A 19237-nucleotide genomic window follows, 5' to 3' on the forward strand; every position below is an offset into this window, starting at 1 on the left:
TAGACATCATCTATAGTAAAACCAAAACTTTTTTAAAAGTTTTTTTATAGATTACTATTTAGACTCGTCTAGTGTTTGCTTTTGAAACTTTTAATGTTCTCAGAAACATACAATTTTGCTTCCAAGATTTGTATTCTTATAAATCAAATGAATGAATCGATAATTATAATATACAAATATCATCACAAATTTAAAGATATAAACTCATTTGAACTAAACGAAGACTTAAAATTTTCTTGAATTTTCATTTCTATATATTCATTATCTACTTGTAATAAATAACAGGAGCATTAGATCTAGCATCCCACATGCCACCTTCTTTCAAATACTCAAGATACCTAGAAAACTCAGGCTTCCTAGTCGTTGACTTCTTCTTCTTTCCGTATAAAAAGCTAAAGATAGGGTGGCTAAATTTGCTTGTTGGTTTGACTTTCTTGGATTTTTGACGAGGAATTTCCTCGAGGATGGTCGGAGCACCACCAGCACCAAGCTTTATAGATGGAGCGTAGTAAGGAACACTCGTCGATCTTCTTAGCTTGGCTCCGAGTAAGCTGAAAGTTGAATCATCACTTACTCGCTGGTAGCCTCCACGACGGCTTCTTGTCCTAGTGCTAAAGCTTCTTAGCATTTGCATCTCTTGATTGTCTTAATTAACTGTGAAATGTAGAAAAGTCTATAAGATGATGTAAAGAGAGGAAGTGAAGAGAAGGTTTAGTAGTTGCTTTTTCGTTGTTGTTGTGAACTTGTAATGAGCAAAAGGTTCATCTGTGTTGTTATATATGGAGATATGATGAGTTTTTATGGTTGTTTCTTATTTAATTTGAACGTAGAAATGGTCAGAGTTTGGCTGCCAGTTAGAAAAGTTTAAATATTATTTTTATGTTTTAGTTAATAGAAATTAAATGATAAGAGGGATGGACTCCTTGAGGTTCTTTGACTTTTCAAATCTATCCTAACGCAATCCTTGACCTGATCATCATCAATGAACTTCCACGAGACTCGGTTTATATTACATTAATAGAATTAGCATCTGAAAATAACACGATTTTGTTGTTCAAACATTATTCAAATAAATGAATTACTTTTTTTCAAGAAATCGTCTAATGGTTCTAGATAACATCTTTATAGAACTTGACAATTTAACTAGCGCGACTTTTCCTTTTTTTGTAAAAAGACTTTTCCTTTTTTTAAGAAAATCATATGATTGATATATACCAAGGTCGAAGTCAATAAACCAAGGCTCTACCTTTCTCCTTAGTTGAATCTGTTCCAAGCCTCCTACAAATTTCGAAACATTAACACAACTTTGTTTGAAGTGTTACAAAACATGAGATATATGTGTAAGTTACCTTATGAAGATCAAAGACCTTTTTAGCAGATATATTTTGGGTGAATGTTTGCACCTCTTTGCTGTAATTTGTCTGGACAAGCACAAAGTGTACGTTGCTTTCCTGTAAGCTCTTTTAATAGCTGCTGATGTTTCACAACAAGAGAAAAAGACAAGATCTGGTTCATGTAATTTCATTACGAGCTTCTTGATGATGGATTCCACCAAAAGAACCATAGAAACGGACGTGACCAGTGTTCGACTGAAACAAGAATGGTGTAGGACCTATTCCCCGCAGAGAAATCATATCCAAGGAACTTCTTCACTAATTTAATAACCAGAAGACGAAACTCTTCTAATGATTTCCGTAGACTGACTAATTAAGTTATTATTCAATAAGAGTAGAAGATTTTAGGACAAATATAATTTCCATAAAATGAATGCAACTTTGTACGCCAGAAAAAAGCCACTAAGTTTATGATAACATATGGAAGATAAGGTATAAGTTGATACTACTGCACTAGATTGCAAGCTGGCTAGCTATATCATAAAAGCGATAGCAATGTGATAAGAAGGTTTCATGGACTAGTGGTTGTTACTATATAACTAGGGATGTTAACGTAGGGTAAAATAACCCAGCCCAGCCCAACCCACAAATAACCCAACCCAGTTTATACCCAACCTGCAAAAACCCAGAAACATCAGGGTTGAAATCCAAACCCAGAAAATAAACCCAATATGGTATAGGTTTACCCGTGGGTACCCAAAGTATTATCTTATTTATTCTGAAGTTTAGCAGTTTTGGCAGGAAACCTCGCTTTTGCGGTTTTGGCGGAAAAACTCGTTTTTGATTTTGATGGAAAAACTCGTTTTTACGGTTTTGGGAAAAAACTCGATTTTCGGCTTTGACGGGAAAACTCGATTTTTCGATTTTGGCGGGAAAACTCGATTTTTCGATTTTGGCGGGAAAACTCGGTTTTGCGGTTTTGGGGGAAAAACTCGGTTTCTCGTCTTTGGCGGGAAAACTCAATTTTCGGTTTTGGCGGAAAAACTCAGTTTTACGGTTTTGGCGGGAAAACTCATTTTTTGCGGTTTTGGCGGAAAAACTCATTTGCGGTTTTGGCGGGAAAACTCATTTTTTTGCGGTTTTGGCGGGAAAACTCGGTTTTTGCGGTTTTGGCGGGAAAATTGAGTTTTACGGCACTGGCGGGAAAACACCTTTTGCGGTTTTGGCGGAAAAACTCGATTTTGGGGCTTTCAGTCGGAAAACTCGATTTTACGGTTTTAGCGGGAAAACTCAGTTTTGCAGTTTTGGTGAGAAAACTCAGTTTTGCGGTTTTGGCGGGAAACTTAGTTTTATGGTTTTGGCGGAAAAACAAGTTTTGTGGTTTCGGTAGAAAAACTCGATTTTTCGGTTTCAGCGAGAAAACTCGTTTTTGGTTTCTGTTAGAAATATTAGTTTTAGGGTTTTTGAGAAAAAAAATCATTTTTTGGTTCTGACGGAAAAAAAACGTTTTTGCAATTTTTATATAATTTAATTAAAATGGTAAATATCTATATATATAATTGAAAACCCATGGGTACACCATTACCCTTTTGTATTTACCCAACATAAATATGGGTTTTAAAATTAATACCCATGGTTGACCCAATTAATCTTAGATGGGTAAAAACCCAGCCCATTATTAGTGGGTTTGGGTAAACCCATGGGTAACTACCCATGTTAACATCCCTATATATAACTTCGACAACTTCTTTTACTTTAAAAAGTGTAGTTTTTGCTTTAGAAATTTTTAATTTGTAAATTCGACGGTTTTACAACTTTACATTGTGCTATCTCATACTCACATAACTCTCGGAAATTACAATGTTTCAAGATGAAGAATCTCCCAATCACCTACCGGATGAAGAATGTTTCCAAAATAGTATTGATTCTCATGAATTATACACCGAGTATAGATAATATATATATTGGAAAATATAAAAGAAAAAAAGAAAGAAATGTATAGGGACCAAACACTTAGATCAAAAGCAATGGTGTCGCCCACCTTCCTATCACTTATCTTTAAACCCATTTTCTTTATATTTTTTTTGTTTGTGTCTCTGTCACTGAATTTTCTATTAAATTAAGTAGTATAATGGTTCAAATATATTCATAGGGATTCTATATAATTTTTTTTGTTAATGATCTCTCTAATAATGAAATAGAATAAAAATGTTGGTGTAATTTATAGATTGACAAATGGTACTAATATTATGCCACAAGGATCACGTACAGATTCACTACAAGACATGAGAATGATATTACTCGGGCTCATGATTAGAAACCATTGTTTCTATTCATTTGCAAGTTAAGATTCATCATTCATAATTCACATTCTCCACCATATATAACCTTAAGAAACACTCTTTCTTTAAGTAAAATTATTTAGAAAGAAAAAAAGACAAGGTTGGATGATTGATACAATAAAAGATCCTCTCAAAAACTTGAAGGGCAAAAAAAAAAAAAAACAGAGAAAGACACAGAAACGACTAACTTAAGAGACTCCTCATGTCATGTTCATGAGGACATGGCCACATGGTAGGTTATGTCATTTAGATCCCACAACTTCTCATCTCACTTTCTTTGTCCCCAACCTCCACCACTTTATCAAATTTGTCACTCTCTCACTAGATTTCGAATCTCATGTGTGTGGGTCAATGTTGCTTTCTATTTAAAGCTAAGAATAATTATATCAAATGGATTACTTTTCTCCCCACACATATAACTCGAGTCTATCTTTCTCTCTTTAGTTTTAAACCCCAAAGGAAAAGATAAGAGCTTTAAGTTTCTTTACCTTCTCTACATGGACTTGTCTGTACTTGAAAGAGTTAAATGGCTGCAGCAGCAACAAATGGTCTCACCTGAATTTTTTGAGATACTTGGCTCAGATGGGAGAGAAGAGCTCAAAAGGGTTGAGAGTTATTTGGGAAACAATAATGATGAGTGGCAGAGTTTCAGACATTATGAAACTATTGATGGCTGCATCTCCAGGACAAGTAGCTTCCAAATGGAACAAGTGAAGAACAATGAAGAGAACAGAGCCACTGCCTTGCAGCACAAGAGAAAAACAGAGGTTTGTAGCTCAAGAAACCATTGATTTTTGGAGTTTAGATTTTATTTTTGAAACATTGATATTGATTGTTTTTTTCTTTTTTTTTCTTTTAAATCAACTTTTGGTTATAGGGTAAGACAGAAAAGATAGAGAACAAGAAGAATAAAAAGATCAAAACAGAGGATGAAACAGAGTCCAGCATGAAAGGAAAATCAAACATGAGCAACTCAGAGACATCCTCAGAGATTCAGAAGCGAGACTACATCCATGTGAGAGCTAGACGAGGTGAAGCCACAGACAGACATAGCTTAGCAGAAAGGGTAAGAGTTGTTACAGAGATTGAATTCAGAGAAAGTAGCTTGTAGTGTTTTGTCTGAGTGTTCTTTTTGGTGGGATTATGGCAGGCAAGGAGAGAAAAGTTAAGCAAGAAGATGAAATGTCTTCAAGACATTGTTCCTGGATGCAACAAAGTTACCGGTAAAGCCGGTATGCTTGATGAGATCATCAACTATGTCCAATCTCTGCAACAACAAGTCGAGTTCTTGTCTATGAAACTCTCTGTCTTAAACCCAGAGCTTGATTATCACATCAATGAATTATCCACCAAACAGGTGAAAACAAACTCCATCCTCCAAGAACTATCTGAATTTTCCACATTTATTGACTGGTTTGTACTGAAACATAGTTTCAGGCTTGCTTCACTGATCTTCCAGAAGCTGTCTCGAAGCAGTCAATGATGGTGGATGCAAGTTCTTTTCCATTACAACATCAAGAATCTTTAGATTACTCTGTCATAAACTCAATCCAAACCACAACTCTCGGCTCTGTAATAATCTTTTCCCTCAGGCAAATCTTTCTTTATTACTTAATTCTTGTTTCTTGTCCCTGAAGCAACCTATTTCCATTTGTTTTCTTTCCTGCAGAAAGATCAAACATCTTCAGGCTGGGAAATTCACTCACAGTCTCTTTACAACAACTTGAGAACCGATTCAGACTCAAGTTTCTTCAGCCTCAAGTAACAAATTAGGGATAAGGCTCACTGAAAAAGATGGCAATTTTTTTGTCTTATCATTTTCTCTATGTTATCTGAAATCTGAACCAGAAAGACAGAGGAAACCAATCCAAAGATCTTTCAATCTGCTGTATAAGAAAAATTATTTTCTAGGGGATATGTATGTGTTGAAGAAAGAAAAAAAAACTCTTGTGGTCACAACAATTCCTTGTTGTACATTGTAGTATATAATTTTTTTTTGTAGTATATTAAAAATATCTCCAAAATAAATTTATTTCTCACCCAACTTTTATTATTTAATGATTTACAAATTACAAACTATTCTCCTCACAGTACATTCCCCCTATCAAATTACAACTACACTTAACATTAATGGAAGCTCTTTAGACTGGTATCAACATATACAAACCCTAAGTCAACAAAGAGAGAACCACACAAAAAAATGATAGCTTCTTAAAAAAGGTAAGTTAACAAAACTTATGATTTTATCTTTTTCTTCTTGAGAATGAATCTGAACCCAAAAAGACCAGACTTCTTTGGAGATGGTGCTGTTACTACAGGTTCCTGATACGTAACTGGAGCAACAACAACCTGTGAAGTAGTTGCTTCTTCTTGTGGTGTGGAGGATTCTTCTTCTTCTTCTTCTACTTCTTCAAGAGCTCTAAGCAACTCAGATGCACCCACTTTCGCTTCCTCGGTTCCATTGTTGGATATCAAGAGAAGAGATGAGTAAATATTAAGGCCTTCCCTCACCACAAGATAACAATACTCTATCTTCTCCACACAGAGCTGGAGTAGGATGGAGATTGCATTCTCTAGCTCCTCGGAAACATTTGAGTCCAGTAGCTCAGCTATTGAAGCTAAGCAACCAGGAGTTTCGGTTACACAAACCCTACCTTTCTCAGTGTTGCAGAGATTCTTCAGCATGATGATTGAGTGTTTGCTGAAGACGTTTTGTTGCAAGAAAGATGTGAGCTTATGGACAAAACCGAGAGAGACCATTTCCACACAAATCTCATTGCTTGAAGACATGTTCTTGAGTGTGATCATAGCTTGTTCTTGAAGATGTTCTGCTCCAGACTCAGCTATCTTCAAAAGGGCAGAGAGGGAGCTTGTTGAAGTTATCTTGGAGAGACTTTGTGGGTGGTTAGAGAGAACCTCGAGTACGTTCAAAGCTTCTTCAGCTACTAACTCTGACCCAAGAAAGACACACAACATTTCAAACAAGTCTTTCTCCAAGCTCTCTATAGCCTTCCTGTTTCCACTGAGGAAAGTCAATAACAAATCCAAACCACTCTTTACTACGTCTCCCTCAGAGCCATTTCTCTCATGAGCATTCTTCAAGAATGTGATAAGCGGCTCAAGAAACTTACTAGGAGACACAGACCGAACAGCCCTAGAATCTTTCTCAAAAAGACTTCTCACATCTTGAACAGCCTTGACCTGAGCATCCCATGGAAGCTTACTGAGTTCACATAATGGCTCTATCTCCACCTCACTGTGAAGAGTGGAATCAGTGACTTCAGTACCTGACTCAGAAGCTATAGTCTGCATTGGCATGAAGTAGCCACCCCTTGACATCCTAGAGTAAGATGGCGAATCAGTGGAGAAGCTAGAGCTGAAGTCTCTACTAGTAAAGCAGCTGAGATCAGGTATATTGTACAGAGAACTTGTAAAACTAGCAATGGAGAAGTCAAGATTCTGTGAAGCGTTGTTTGTGTGATTCATTGCTGGATCTTGAACATCAAGACCGTGCTTCTTGCACCATTTTGATATCTGATCCTTCATCGCTACATTGGACTGCAATGTGAAATCATCTAGTACCCTTTTTGATACAGGACACGTGTCATTACCTAAATCAAACCATCTCTGAATCGACATCCTCTCAAAGGTGTGGCCTGAGGAGATGATGACAGGATCATACATGACGGTAAGAGAAAGAGGACACTTGAACTGTTCAGGAAGTGTATCACTGTTGTGTTCCTCAGAACACCCGGCTTCTGCAACACTAGCACACACAGAATCATTATGTCTGAGAGAGTTATCTTTGTGATCACTCCAAATGATTTTCTCATGCTTCTTCAGGAGGCAGAGGAGATACTTCAGAATCTGTCTCTTGTTCCCTTCACACTCTCCTAGCTTCCCATAAAGAGACTTTAAGGACCTTCTCTCTACCGCAACGGCTTCAGGTGTTGAGAGCTGGAGCTTTAGTGCTGCAAAATGGAAATCTCTTATCTCATCAGAAGACACAGAAGAAGATGTGCTCCGTCTCATCAGTTCCCTAATAGCTTTCCCAGCTTCTTCTTCAGATGATTCTAGAGACAACACTGTTGACTTAAGATCTTGGAGTACCTCAAGTATCTGCAAGCAACAATTCATTCAGCATTTTCCACAAAACAAGAAAAGTCATAAAGAATATAAGCTCCCACATCGGAGTTTAGCTGGGATATGAAGGACCAATCCACTTATTACCAATAAGTTTTAAGTTGGAAGCTCATGATAAACCCGAATTTAACAAAAAGATAAAACAGTTTGGTTACAAACCTTGATAGACAAAGCAGTAGGAACCATGGTTCTGATGTCAGATAAGCTTTGCTCTAATAACTTTTTGGATCTAGAACCTCTTGAGAGTATAGCATCTCCTGTTACTGCCTGAAGATTGAAGCAAAACATATTAATCACATTAGGCAGTGATAAAAAAAAAAGTAAATAAAATGTTAAGAGGAAGGTGACAAACCATGTAGAGTTTACTGGATTCACTGCAGTACTGAAGAAGCAGCTTAGCTTTCTCCAAAGCTTTGTTGAGCAAACAAAGAGTGTGTATCCCTGTGGTAGATCCAGGTCTAGCAGCTTCTATTTCAGGAAAGATTTTCATAACTCTATCAACTATGTTCTTCAAGGCTAAGCACATGGAAGAGTGCATCTGAAGTAGAGCAAGACCAAACTTATTATTACAATAACATAACTTTAAGGCAAACAATAATAAAAAAAAATCAACATAAGAGCTTCTTAGAACCAACCTTGAAGGAGTAAGACATGTTCTCTATACGTTGAGTGGTGTCAATTCTCATCTAAACAAGAAAGTTTCTAAATTCTGCAAGTTTTATAAACATATAAAGGTTCTTTTAGGACAAGCTCTCCAACCAAACCAAAGCAGAGATAACTGTAAGAAAACTGACTTACCCTATGATCTCAGCTTATCCTTCTCCACAATCACAAACAGTTTCAAAGCCCTAGAACATAAAGCTGAAGACTTTCCCAGCAGAGCCACTTTGAATCAGCAAAAGAAACAAGAAGTGATTGATAAAAAGCGAGAACTTCAGCTAAGACCTTGAGCATAACTCCTTCAACTTAAACAAACCCCTAAAAGGAACAAACTGAAACTCTCTGTTTTTTTCCGGGAAACAAAGACTAACTTTTTCTTGGTGGGTCAAGAAAAAGATTCAGTCTTTCGAGGTTAGTTCGTGCAAAGATCGCTCGAGGGTTGAATAAAAAGGTATAAACTTTGGAGAACAGAGAAGGAGATGAGATGTTAGGGAAAAGCAGAGAGAGAAATAAAAACAGAGTGCTGAAGTGTTAAAGTGACAGCCATTGATGAATGACGGTCGCTTTTAAATCGTTGAGCTTGAAAATTAGAAAAGGTTGATGATTGGGCTGTGACGGATTCTACGTGACCAGCGTGTTTGGTCCAAAGGGATTACGGGTGGTTACATCATAAGAGTGCCGTGTCAAGCGCAGACTAAATTGAAAGGACGAGGTCTTAATGGTGCTCGTAATGGTCAGGTCAATAGACATGCAAACAATTTTATATTCTTAGTAATTCTTTCACAACTTTTTTAAACTTTTTTTTCCTTTTTTCTTTAGTGGAAAGAATCTGAATAATAGTCTTTTTCTCTTTTTTGTTTCTTTTTCTCTTTAAAAAAATATTATCGTTTTAAAGTTTGTTAAACTAATGATTTTAACCATTCTTTCTAATAGATTGATAGTGATGCAAGTAAGCTCGCTTTTTTCTGGTCGTAAAGATATATTGGTCTCTATGCTATGGTGTCTGATGGCGTCTTAAGTAAAATATTTGTCATTTCTTTGGTCTTACCTTTTCTATTCATGGTGAGTAGAAGTTAAGTAACTACACAGTTGTTCATCAAATGTCAATATGCACATATACTTGACAAAATCGTTTTTTTAACGTGAACTATTCAAAAGGCATATTTCTCAAAAAAACTATTCAAAAGGCACTTACGCGTCAAAAAACATGTTATGTTGCTTTGGTGTTACTATTGCGAAATATTTTTTAGTGTATTATTTATTTGCCAACAAAATTACATTACGAAGTTTAAAGTCATTCCGAAGTTTGTGGAAAATTTTGACTCCAACGTGTAAATCTTCCAAAATCTAAAAATGTTATTTTGTTTAGTTACCCATTAGAAAGAACACAGGTAACATATATAAGAGAGTGCGTTGGATAATGGATAGTATACTTTCTTGCGACCACATCCTCGCAAACGCATATTATCAACATTTGTGTAGACTTGTCGTCGCAGTCCGTTGACTTGTCCACCTTTTATTCTTCCTCCACTTGCTAAATGCCTAATCTAAACTGATTTTTTCTACGAATGTATGTCTTGCATAGAATAGCTTATCTCCTTATGATATTGTACGATAATCTCTTTATCCTAGTATAATACCCTAGAGCTGAATAACTTATGATTATATTGTAGGGAACTAATTCAAGCATCGGAAGTTTACAGTTTTGGTAGTCGATATCATGGGCTTAAAGTTCTATTTTCCTAGATTTGGTGATGGATGATTTACATTTACAGTGAATAATAGATGATTTACATTGTACAGTGTCTGCTACTTGGGTTTATTTAGATTTGATGATTGATGATTTACATTATACGGTGAATAATATTGTTAGTAGTTGGTAATAGAAATCATGGGTTTACAAAATTTTCTTTTATAAGTTAAATAAGTATGGCTATTGTTTGTTCTAAAACTGATAAAGTTGTGTCATAAAATGGACATAACATCAATGTCCTAATGTTAAATGCATAAATGCTCCTTAATGGCCAGAGCGAGAACAAGAATTTGTTATCTGATGTAACCTGCTTGATGGCTCTGACCTAAAGTTGGCCTACCAAAAACCAAATATTTGGATTTTCCAAATCGAAATTTAATCCACATCATGATTAATGTGGTGGGGAAGAGATTGATTACGAAGAAGAATAAAACATAAGTAGTGTAAGATAGTTATTTAAGTAAATTCTATAAGTCTAGTCAATGATTTAGTATAATTATGTTTTCCCTAAATATATAATATGATTGGCTCCACCTACTCATTGACAAGCAACAACTACTCTCAGCCTCAAAATAAAAGATGCTTAGTTAACTAATTGCGACAACGCTTTACAGAATAAATAAACTAAATCAACTTAATCTTTGGAATGTTTTTCTCTCGTATGATAACCAAGATTGGTTTCAGTGTACCTTTTTTGGTTTAGGTTTTTGTTTTGGTATGGCACACGGATAGAGTTGGTGGTAGACAAAAGTACTGAATAGATATAACGGGTAGGTGAAAGTACATTTTAACGCGCAAGTGGCAAGTGCCTATTTTATATTATCTGTCTACGCCAAGAGAAGTCAAGAAGAGGCACCAACCATAAGAAAGAGGTAACCAATTTAGGAATTGACATTGATGACAGGAAAAAAAAGACAGACTAATGGGAGTTTGACAATGCCCATGACAAGTTAACGATAAATGGGCCTCACGCCCACTTAGAGTATTAAGCTTTGTGAATAATCTAAGCCCGTATAAAATATAGAAAATTTTACGCTCTGGCATACTTTTCACTTATTCATTATCACTCTAACATACTTTCCTCATGTCACATACTTTCTCATGTGCAATTCTCTAATTTACCCTTCAACCAAAACTAGAAACATAATGTTTAAAAAATAAAAACCTAAACCAGATGAATTACTAACAAAGAAAAAAAACTTTATCTTCTCTCCCGAGCCTTTTCCTCCACTCTTCGTTTTCTACAACTGGATCTCCGGTGACCGGCGTGTGGTGGCTCCTTTAGCATCACTGCCGGTCTAGTTTGATTTCTTTAGGTTTCTAGTGTGTATTTTGTATTTTGTTTAAAATTTGGGTGTGGATCTGAAGAATTTAGATCTAAGAGTTCATCTTTGGACATATTTGTCGAGGTGGTCATGGGCTGTCTGGTATAGTGTCCGTCATCGGTGAATCGCGGTGGTATCTACTGGATTCGTGCTCCTGATCTTCCTCCGTTCGATTTGGGTGGGAGAAGCGAAGGATTCATGCTACGTCGTGGCCTTGCGGTGGTCTGGGGATATATGGTTGGGTCCGGAGCCGGTGAAGTGCGTCGATCTCCTCTGCCCATGAGCTTCTCCTGTTTACGGTCCCTTCCTTGTATCTAGATTATCATGGTGTAATTGATGGTTTGAACCCTTTCTATCTTTGATTAGAGTAAAGATGATTATTTCTAGTCTCTATTCAGCAACGGTACGACATCCAAAAGAAATCAAGAAAGTTCAACGCAGCTGTGGACAAAGATAAACTCATGAAAGTTAATGTTTGTTGTATGCTTGGTCACCAACGCAGTTGTGGTCATCTCTCACATCCACTATGTGTGGCCACCATACTATGGTTTACCACAATTATAGGAGTCCTTCTAAGGGTTAGTTTGTACAAAGAATTGCTTACAAGGCTACCAATCATTATCTACACATGTTGATTTCATTTGTGTCAGTAAATGATGTTGTGGTAGTAAATGTTTGCTGCTAGCTTTATTTGTGGTTTGAACCTACAAAATATATGTGTGGTCAATGTAATGTGGCGAGATTATAATTATTTTTGTTCACAAAACAGAGACAACCACAAGTTACATGGCGTCAAACAGCTATCTAAAACACGAATAGAAATTTGCAAAGTGGATTACAAATCTTCGAATCCTAGCAGCAGATTCCTAGAGAAAAAAAATATCTTCGTCAAAAACCAGCACGAGAAGAGACGACATTTATTATCCATCAACTTTCTTTTTTTCTGGATTTGTATTACTTGGTGTCAGATGAATTTTACTTTCCTTTAATCTGACGGTCGTTATTAAAGCACATCACTCCATAAGTCTGACAATTAATTGCAACGAGAGGAGTCCTAGCTAGTTTTTAGCTTTTACAAAACCAGATCGCACATCTCCTTACACACAAGGGTATTTATGTAATAGCAGGTCATAAAGCATGTCTAGAAGTACACCTCCAGCCAGAAGTGTCTTAAACTGTTAAAGGCCCAACGTAAAGTAACCGAGAATGTAAACTTCTCTAAAATATACGATAGAGATACTACCAATTGCAATATCATTCGGCAATTATACTAATCCAGTCGAATAAAATGATTGGCGGCTTATACTTTTACTTACAATATTGCAGCAGCCAAAATAGTCTCCTCCGGACAATTCCGTGCTGTGTCAGGATGCAAATTGAATGATTTTTTAATAAGTTTTATCCTCAAAAACAAAAGTTAAGGTTCTGATGTTTATGATATGATGACATCAAAATATGTGTGGATTCGGGAACATATATGGTAATAAAATAAGTGGATATTCCATTTGCACTTGGTGCCTCCATAATAACACCAACATGAGTTTCTTTATATGTAAAGAAGTAGCAATACAAAGTAGTAAAGAAATGTTAATAGAGGTTTTACGATGGAGCATCTTCGAAACGTCAAATGTGGTCCACTTCAAAGGGATCAGGTGAGATCAGAATCTAATCAAATAAAGAAGTAAACAGAATTTGTTCCCCATCTAGACGGAGACAGTGACAATACCATTTGTTATCTCAAGTCCGATCATACATTACATCAACGAAACGACAAAGATATCAAATTAAGTCGTCTGGTGATGTTTTTGGAGTTCTTATGACGTTCTGGAGACTATAAACAGGGTTTATGTTGTTTAACGTCAGTAAAATATGATTGATGCAATTAACGAGAAGTTGACTAATGTTAAAACTCTTAGATCACCTAATAGGTTTGGGAAATCGCATGTTTGATTTCTATTGGAAGAAGTCTGCCTCCTAAACAAAGTTGATTTATAACATAGTTTAGATTTCACCGTAGGAAGATATGATCAATGTAGTTCCCATCATAACTAAATACTATATTATTATTGTTCAACATTTGGCTCACTGATCCACTATAATAAATCATAAGAACATTGTTCGATTTTTAAACACATTTGCCTCTACTATAGTCCAGTACGTAGAATAATTATTGTGAGCTAAAAGTAGTGTGCAGATTGACCAGCTCAAATCTATCTAAAAGCGAACGACGTTCAAACCTATCATATAATACTTGTTCTATCGTAACATGACTGATCAACCAATGTGGAGTTGGCATAGTTGGCCTAATGGTAAAGGGAGTGTTAATAGCACTCCGGTCTCAAAGAGATGGATGAAACCACATTTTTCATATAAAAAAAAAATAACTGGTCAAGGCCATCGTATTCTCAACAGATTTTGAGTACACATTTGCCTAAAAATCAATTGACAAGACCAAAACGAAGATACAAAAATTGACCACGTTTTCTTAAAAAAAAATTGGTAGTCGACGTTAGTATACGGAAGAATAGCAAATATGAGTGCTTGTTTGCCTTAAGAAATGAAGCGTACAAGTGAAGATACGGATCCAAAATGGAAGAGTCTAAAATAATATTCCAAGAAGACAAGTTGTTGAGTGGGCAAGTGAAGTTGAAAGAAGATGAGTATCTGCCGAAAGAATGTTTTATCACAAACCTTAGAATAGAGACCAAAGAGAGTACTACGAGAAAATATATTTTATCAACTTTTTTTGGAGAAGAAATATATCTTCATCTTTTTGTTATTATACATTTATAACAATAAGTAAAATTAGATGAAAAAAAACCCCCAATATGGATACAACAAAAACAAAGTGAGTGGAGAGGAATAAGAGAAGTTAAACAATGTCCAAAACAAAGGAGGCGTAAGAAAGGCGCAGATGTCGTCGATAAGATTCATCGACGAGATCTTCCCAAGATTTGGAATATGTCTACTTGCATTACCACCCACATGATAAAAATATAAACAAAAACACCTGAATATCTTCGAAAAGGTGCTGCTGTTTTTTTTTTACACCCTTCTCGTGGTTAATCCATAACTTCGGTTAGTACTTAGTATGTTTCCTCTATATATTAGAACATCTATGACTAAAGAAAAAACGTTGAAATATTTTGATGAATAAACTATAAGAAATTGTGTTGATGTGGTTTTGTATCTTCGTATTTTTTTTCTTATTACTCTATTTTCATAACCGTTTCAGGGAAATAATTTGATTTAACTATTTTTGTTTACAGAACTTATGTAAACAGTTTCTTAAACAAATTTATTATGGTTGGAAATCAATATTTAAATCGATGAAAATTAAAAATAATTATTTTTATTATATTTTGAATACTCTTGTACCCGTTCAGTTCTCTATTTAAATTCGGATTTTCGAGCTAGAAAAATAAGAACTGTTCGAGTTTTTGTAAATGTTAGTTTGGTTTTAGTTTTGGTTTTGGCTTTTTCGGTTCGGTTCAGTTTTTGGGTTTTGGATATATGCCCATACTATTGATGTGGATCCAAAATAGTTAAAAATTAACATTGCAAGTTATGTCACTAAAATTTTGCAACATATTTAAAATTTAAATATTTTTTATATAAGCTCTATCTGATATTTTATATGTAATTTCAGTAAATACTATAAAATAGACTAAATAATAAATATATTTCGTTAATATAGTATAATTATTTTATAAATATATAAATTTAAGTAAATATATAAAAAATTAAGTTCCTAGATTTGATGATGGTAAAGTTTTCAGATTTTTCAACTAAACATGCAGAGTTTCTACCAAAATAAAGATATGTTGTATATTAATCCAGTTATATTAAAAGCTAAAATAAAATTTGATCAATGCGAAACATGTTAGAAAATATATATGAGCTTAGTTTAAATATGTAACATTAAAAATAAAAGTAAAATGAAACGAAAGAAACAAAATAGATTAATATATTATAAAATAAATAAAATAAAATTTGCATATTTTTTTAAAAAATCATACAAAAATAAAAGTTTTACATACAAGTTACAACTAAAAATAATCATGCGTTTATCAAAATCTAGTTTTATTTAATCCTATGTCCATCACCTATTCCATGCTTTACAGTTTTGTATCTTCGTTTTTGAATAAAAAAAGGGCCAAACACATGAAATTCTTACAAAAAGAGTTGTATGCAAGAATAGTAGTTGTTCAAGTTAAGTTAGGTTAAAATTCAACCAATCTTCTTATCCCATTGTTAAAAAGAAGGGAAAAGCAAAGATTCTTAAATGAAAAGATTAATATTTGACTGGTTCGATGACGATAGCAAAGATTCTTATGGTTTTCACAGAATGTTTTTGTGGTCAGGGTCCAAGAGAAACATTTTGTGAGGCATAATCTCTCACTACTAAGCCAAATCCCCTCTTAATTAGTATTAGATTGCACTCTAATATTTGTCCTCTCATTGGAGGAATATAATTAAGGCTAAAAGCTGAGCATCATGAAATATATGTATAAATTGTTTTATATTCACTACTAGGACCTGCACGGGTCTGTGTCCTTCTCAACAGATGCTCCACACGAGCCAATATGTAATAGAGATCACTCAGATGACTGCATTCCCAAATTTGTTATAAGAGCCATGAGAACAAGAATGGCAAGAATCCATAGTGAGATGGTGTTTCTCTTTATGACTATGCATGACTTCGACTATATTGAAAAGACATATCACTAGACCAGTAAACGCATAGAGAACCTATCAATCATATAAAAGTTTTTTTTCAATCAAAATAGATGGAAATCAAGAAAGCATCCAACATAATCTAACAATCTCATGTGTTTTAAATAAGCATCGGATACTACAAGCTAATGATGATAAGATCTCTAGATCACATCAAAAGCCTTAAAGAGGTAAGAGAAGGTCTCAATACATGGTTACTGCATGCCAGTTTTTACCATAAGGATCATAGCAAGTAACAAAGGAAGGAAGCCTCTAATTTTTTTTAATTCCAATTGGGCAAGGAATCTCAAGTTCCATTGGATTGTTTCACAATTGTGCACCTCCCCTAAGACTTTATGTGGTTGATAAAACAAATAGTCACTCTTAAAGTATATATTCGTCCAACTGGCTTAACCCCACAACATGCGTTTTTCTTCCTACATATAAGGAGCTTCTCAGTCTCTCAAGTAACCAAATCAACTCCTTTCTTCAACTCATACATACATCTATCTTCCTTCTTTAACCCTACAAAGAAATCAGATTCCCATTTTCAAAACCCCCTTTTTCAATCCTGTACTATCAATATTCATACATATTCTCTGAATGGCTTCCAACTCCATGAGTTCTAACGCGTCTTGGACACGTAAGGAGAACAAACTATTTGAAAGGGCTTTGGCTATATATGACCAGGACACTCCTGACCGTTGGCATAACGTTGCTAGAGCAGTTGGTGGGAAATCAGCTGAAGAAGTAAGGCGACACTACGAGCTACTCATTAGGGATGTCAATGACATCGAGTCAGGGCGTTATCCACAGCCTACTTACCGTTCGAATGGAAACTGAAAGCATTTAAGCTACTCAAAAAGGTACAGATCACAACTATTAGTATGCATAAGTTACCACTCAGCAATATCATATGAAGCATGCATAGGCATGCATCTCTAGTTTCTTTTGTATCTATGTATCTTGTTTCATTTTCTACCGAGATCTGCTTATTCCGACCAACCATGCAAGAAAAAGGAAAAAAAAAATCTTAATAGTACACACAACTGTTCGTTCGTTGCTAACTTCTAACAGTGGGACCAAAAAGCAAATCTAGTAACAGAGAAATACAAAGCTAGTTTTGTCAAGCTCTTGAAATTGATCATTAGGCCATTATCTCCATGCCTCATGAGTCTTTATATTCATAAGAATCCATTTCTTGAACAACCTTTCATCCAACTTTCATTTGTCTTTTAGCAAAGGAAAATTAAAGTCCCACATGATGATAGCATGTTCCATGTCTCTTGTCTTTACTTTTGCAAAAATCTCCATTGCCTAAGTTTTTTTTTTTTTGCTTAAAATTGCCTAAGTTGTGTAACAAGAATATTATTAGGATGCTTCCTTAGTTTTACTATCTACCTCTTTTAGTCTACTTGTAGTTTTCTTATATGGATTTGATATATGTATGCAGGTTCCTCTGAAACCAACATGGTTACAAACCAGAAACAAACAGAGAGCATCTAAACAAATTAAGAGATATCACTGTATTTACTTCTATTTGTGTGATTGTGATATATATACGACTATGTAAGAATCATCTATAAATCAATCAATGTGAGTTTCATATGATCAAACTACTTTGTCGGAACTCTATTCATAATCACACAAATTGTACATAATCCAACCTATAATCTACTTTGCACCCACCTCGTCGTCCTGGGCTCTGGCGCGTAGCTCGATGATAAATTTCATCAAGAGAACATAGTAGGTGGTGGTAAATAGATACAAAATATATTAGAAGGATTAATCTGCTATGGATCGTTTGGTTCTCGTGAGATACACGCGTCTGTATTTGGGTGGACACCTTTTGCATGGCATGTAATTTGAATATCGAATTATAAAGAACAAAAGAACAGGCAAAATCGTACGGTAATCATAATAACCCCAAGGAGAACCCAAAGAATCTGTCACTTATGTCATATTTGAATGTTCGCCAGTTGTTCAAACTTAGTCTTATCAGCGACTCCAACAAATCTGGATATCTTTCCGTTATCGAGCATTTATACTAATATGGAGTATCTCTTCTGGAGAAAGAATAGCGTTCTCGAACCAGAATTAGACAGAAATCCTTATCACTGAATAATCTGGTATATTTGAAATCACGAAATGACAAACTCTTTACGAGGATAGACAATAATCCATTGGAGTTGGCTCGCTATGCATAAAGTGAATGTCAAGCCTTGTTCAATGCAAATGAGATAGTGCCTCCAAATCTACAAGATTACAGTATTAAGAAACTCCAAGTCTTAAGCTTGGATAATATAAGTATATTAGATAGGTCTTGGACATCCACAACACAATTCATCAGGTGTGGTTGGGTTTGGATGGACAGCTTTGAGAATGTTCAATTTATAGGGACACAAAATTACATTCGTCGAAAATATGTCTTGCATTCAAAGTAGAAGCACTGCGATGGGCGATGGAAAATATGCTGCAACACTTGACATGTCAGAGCTTTAGAACGGATTGGAAAGATCTGATCGCTATGATTAAGGAGCCCCATGCTTGGCCTAGCTTTGCAATAGAATGAGAGAAGATAGAGACCCTGAAGATATGCTTTCCAGATTTTAAGATCATTCATATTTCAAAAGCGCAAAATCAAATTTCTGATCATTTAGCTGAACTGTGCGGTCTTTCCATCGAAAACTTTATTTCGTTGATTGTTTTATTCCGGTTTGGTTACCTATATCATCTCAAGTTTGTGTAATATCATAGCTGTTTGCTGTAAAAAAAATCATAATCTGTCCCAAAATGTATAGTGTTACCATATAGCATATGTTCGCAATAAAAAGTTGCTGTACTTTTATAGTAAAATAATGATTGGAGAAAGTAAACTATTCGGGATTAGAGAAAATAATGCTTCCGGAAAATAATTCTTAATTTTTAGCCTATAACCCTATTTTGTTCTCTGATTGATGATAT

The 19237-nt window shown here is 35.1% G+C and overlaps 5 protein-coding genes and 1 long non-coding RNA gene across 8 annotated transcripts; 4 read left to right on the plus strand and 2 right to left on the minus strand.

Moving 5' to 3' along the window:
- Positions 1-152: 152 nt before the first annotated feature.
- On the minus strand, positions 153-15747 carry LOC103834974. Of its 2 annotated transcripts, XM_009111066.3 has the most exons (5): positions 15735-15747; positions 10979-10985; positions 5288-5293; positions 1460-1470; positions 153-634 (listed from the first exon to the last, which is right to left on the minus strand). In XM_009111066.3, exon 5 carries the CDS (start codon positions 632-634, stop codon positions 266-268), a length of 369 nt encoding a protein of 122 aa, XP_009109314.1. In that variant the 5' UTR covers positions 1460-1470; positions 5288-5293; positions 10979-10985; positions 15735-15747; the 3' UTR covers positions 153-265. The 2 variants fall into 2 exon arrangements, with proteins under 2 accessions (XP_009109314.1, XP_033133155.1); XM_033277264.1 differs by lacking the exons at positions 5288-5293; positions 10979-10985; positions 15735-15747 and having other exon boundaries at positions 153-1278; positions 1350-1463.
- Positions 4060-5695, plus strand: LOC103834973 (transcription factor BEE 2). Of its 2 annotated transcripts, none has more exons than XM_009111065.3 (5): positions 4060-4443; positions 4554-4742; positions 4827-5033; positions 5108-5248; positions 5346-5691. In XM_009111065.3, the coding sequence occupies exons 1-5, from the start codon at positions 4174-4176 to the stop codon at positions 5439-5441; spliced, it is 903 nt and encodes a 300-aa protein (XP_009109313.1). In that variant the 5' UTR covers positions 4060-4173; the 3' UTR covers positions 5442-5691. The 2 variants fall into 2 exon arrangements, with proteins under 2 accessions (XP_009109313.1, XP_018509235.1); XM_018653719.2 differs by having other exon boundaries at positions 4174-4443; positions 5114-5248; positions 5346-5695.
- On the minus strand, positions 5786-10860 carry LOC103834972 (U-box domain-containing protein 5). Its single transcript, XM_009111064.2, has 5 exons — positions 8618-10860; positions 8455-8528; positions 8172-8357; positions 7979-8086; positions 5786-7795 (listed from the first exon to the last, which is right to left on the minus strand). Exons 2-5 carry the CDS (start codon positions 8503-8505, stop codon positions 5912-5914), a joined length of 2229 nt encoding a protein of 742 aa, XP_009109312.1. The 5' UTR covers positions 8506-8528; positions 8618-10860; the 3' UTR covers positions 5786-5911.
- Positions 7618-8139, plus strand: LOC117127299. The gene is made up of 2 exons (XR_004450235.1): positions 7618-7839; positions 7957-8139. It is a non-coding gene; the product is annotated as an uncharacterized LOC117127299 (long non-coding RNA).
- On the plus strand, positions 11018-15544 carry LOC117127283. Its single transcript, XM_033277256.1, is given in 1 exon segment — positions 11018-15544. A coding segment is annotated over 1 exon segment (411 nt). The 5' UTR covers positions 11018-14146; the 3' UTR covers positions 14558-15544.
- Positions 15748-15773: 26 nt separating the features above from the next.
- LOC103834985 (protein RADIALIS-like 3) lies at positions 15774-17889 on the plus strand. Its single transcript, XM_009111076.3, has 2 exons — positions 15774-17139; positions 17727-17889. The coding sequence occupies exon 1, from the start codon at positions 16877-16879 to the stop codon at positions 17114-17116; it is 240 nt and encodes a 79-aa protein (XP_009109324.1). The 5' UTR covers positions 15774-16876; the 3' UTR covers positions 17117-17139; positions 17727-17889.
- Positions 17890-19237: the final 1348 nt, after the last annotated feature.

This window comes from Brassica rapa, chromosome A08, assembly GCF_000309985.2.
Source record: "Brassica rapa cultivar Chiifu-401-42 chromosome A08, CAAS_Brap_v3.01, whole genome shotgun sequence".
Taxonomy (NCBI): Eukaryota; Viridiplantae; Streptophyta; class Magnoliopsida; order Brassicales; family Brassicaceae; genus Brassica; species Brassica rapa.

Excerpts from the sequence above, each read along its gene's own strand:
- LOC103834974 (XM_009111066.3), bottom strand. The coding sequence starts at position 634 with ATGCAAATGCTAAGAAGCTTTAGCACTAGGACAAGAAGCCGTCGTGGA.
- LOC103834973 (XM_009111065.3), top strand. The coding sequence starts at position 4,174 with ATGGACTTGTCTGTACTTGAAAGAGTTAAATGGCTGCAGCAGCAACAA. Across the intron at positions 4,743-4,826 it reads GACATAGCTTAGCAGAAAGG|GCAAGGAGAGAAAAGTTAAG; the intron begins GTAAGAGTTGTT and ends GGATTATGGCAG. Across the intron at positions 5,034-5,107 it reads ATGAATTATCCACCAAACAG|TTTCAGGCTTGCTTCACTGA; the intron begins GTGAAAACAAAC and ends ACTGAAACATAG.
- LOC103834972 (XM_009111064.2), bottom strand. The coding sequence starts at position 8,505 with ATGAGAATTGACACCACTCAACGTATAGAGAACATGTCTTACTCCTTC. Across the intron at positions 8,358-8,454 it reads ACATGTCTTACTCCTTCAAG|ATGCACTCTTCCATGTGCTT; the intron begins GTTGGTTCTAAG and ends GCTCTACTTCAG. Across the intron at positions 8,087-8,171 it reads AATCCAGTAAACTCTACATG|GCAGTAACAGGAGATGCTAT; the intron begins GTTTGTCACCTT and ends TTCAATCTTCAG.
- LOC103834985 (XM_009111076.3), top strand. The coding sequence starts at position 16,877 with ATGGCTTCCAACTCCATGAGTTCTAACGCGTCTTGGACACGTAAGGAG.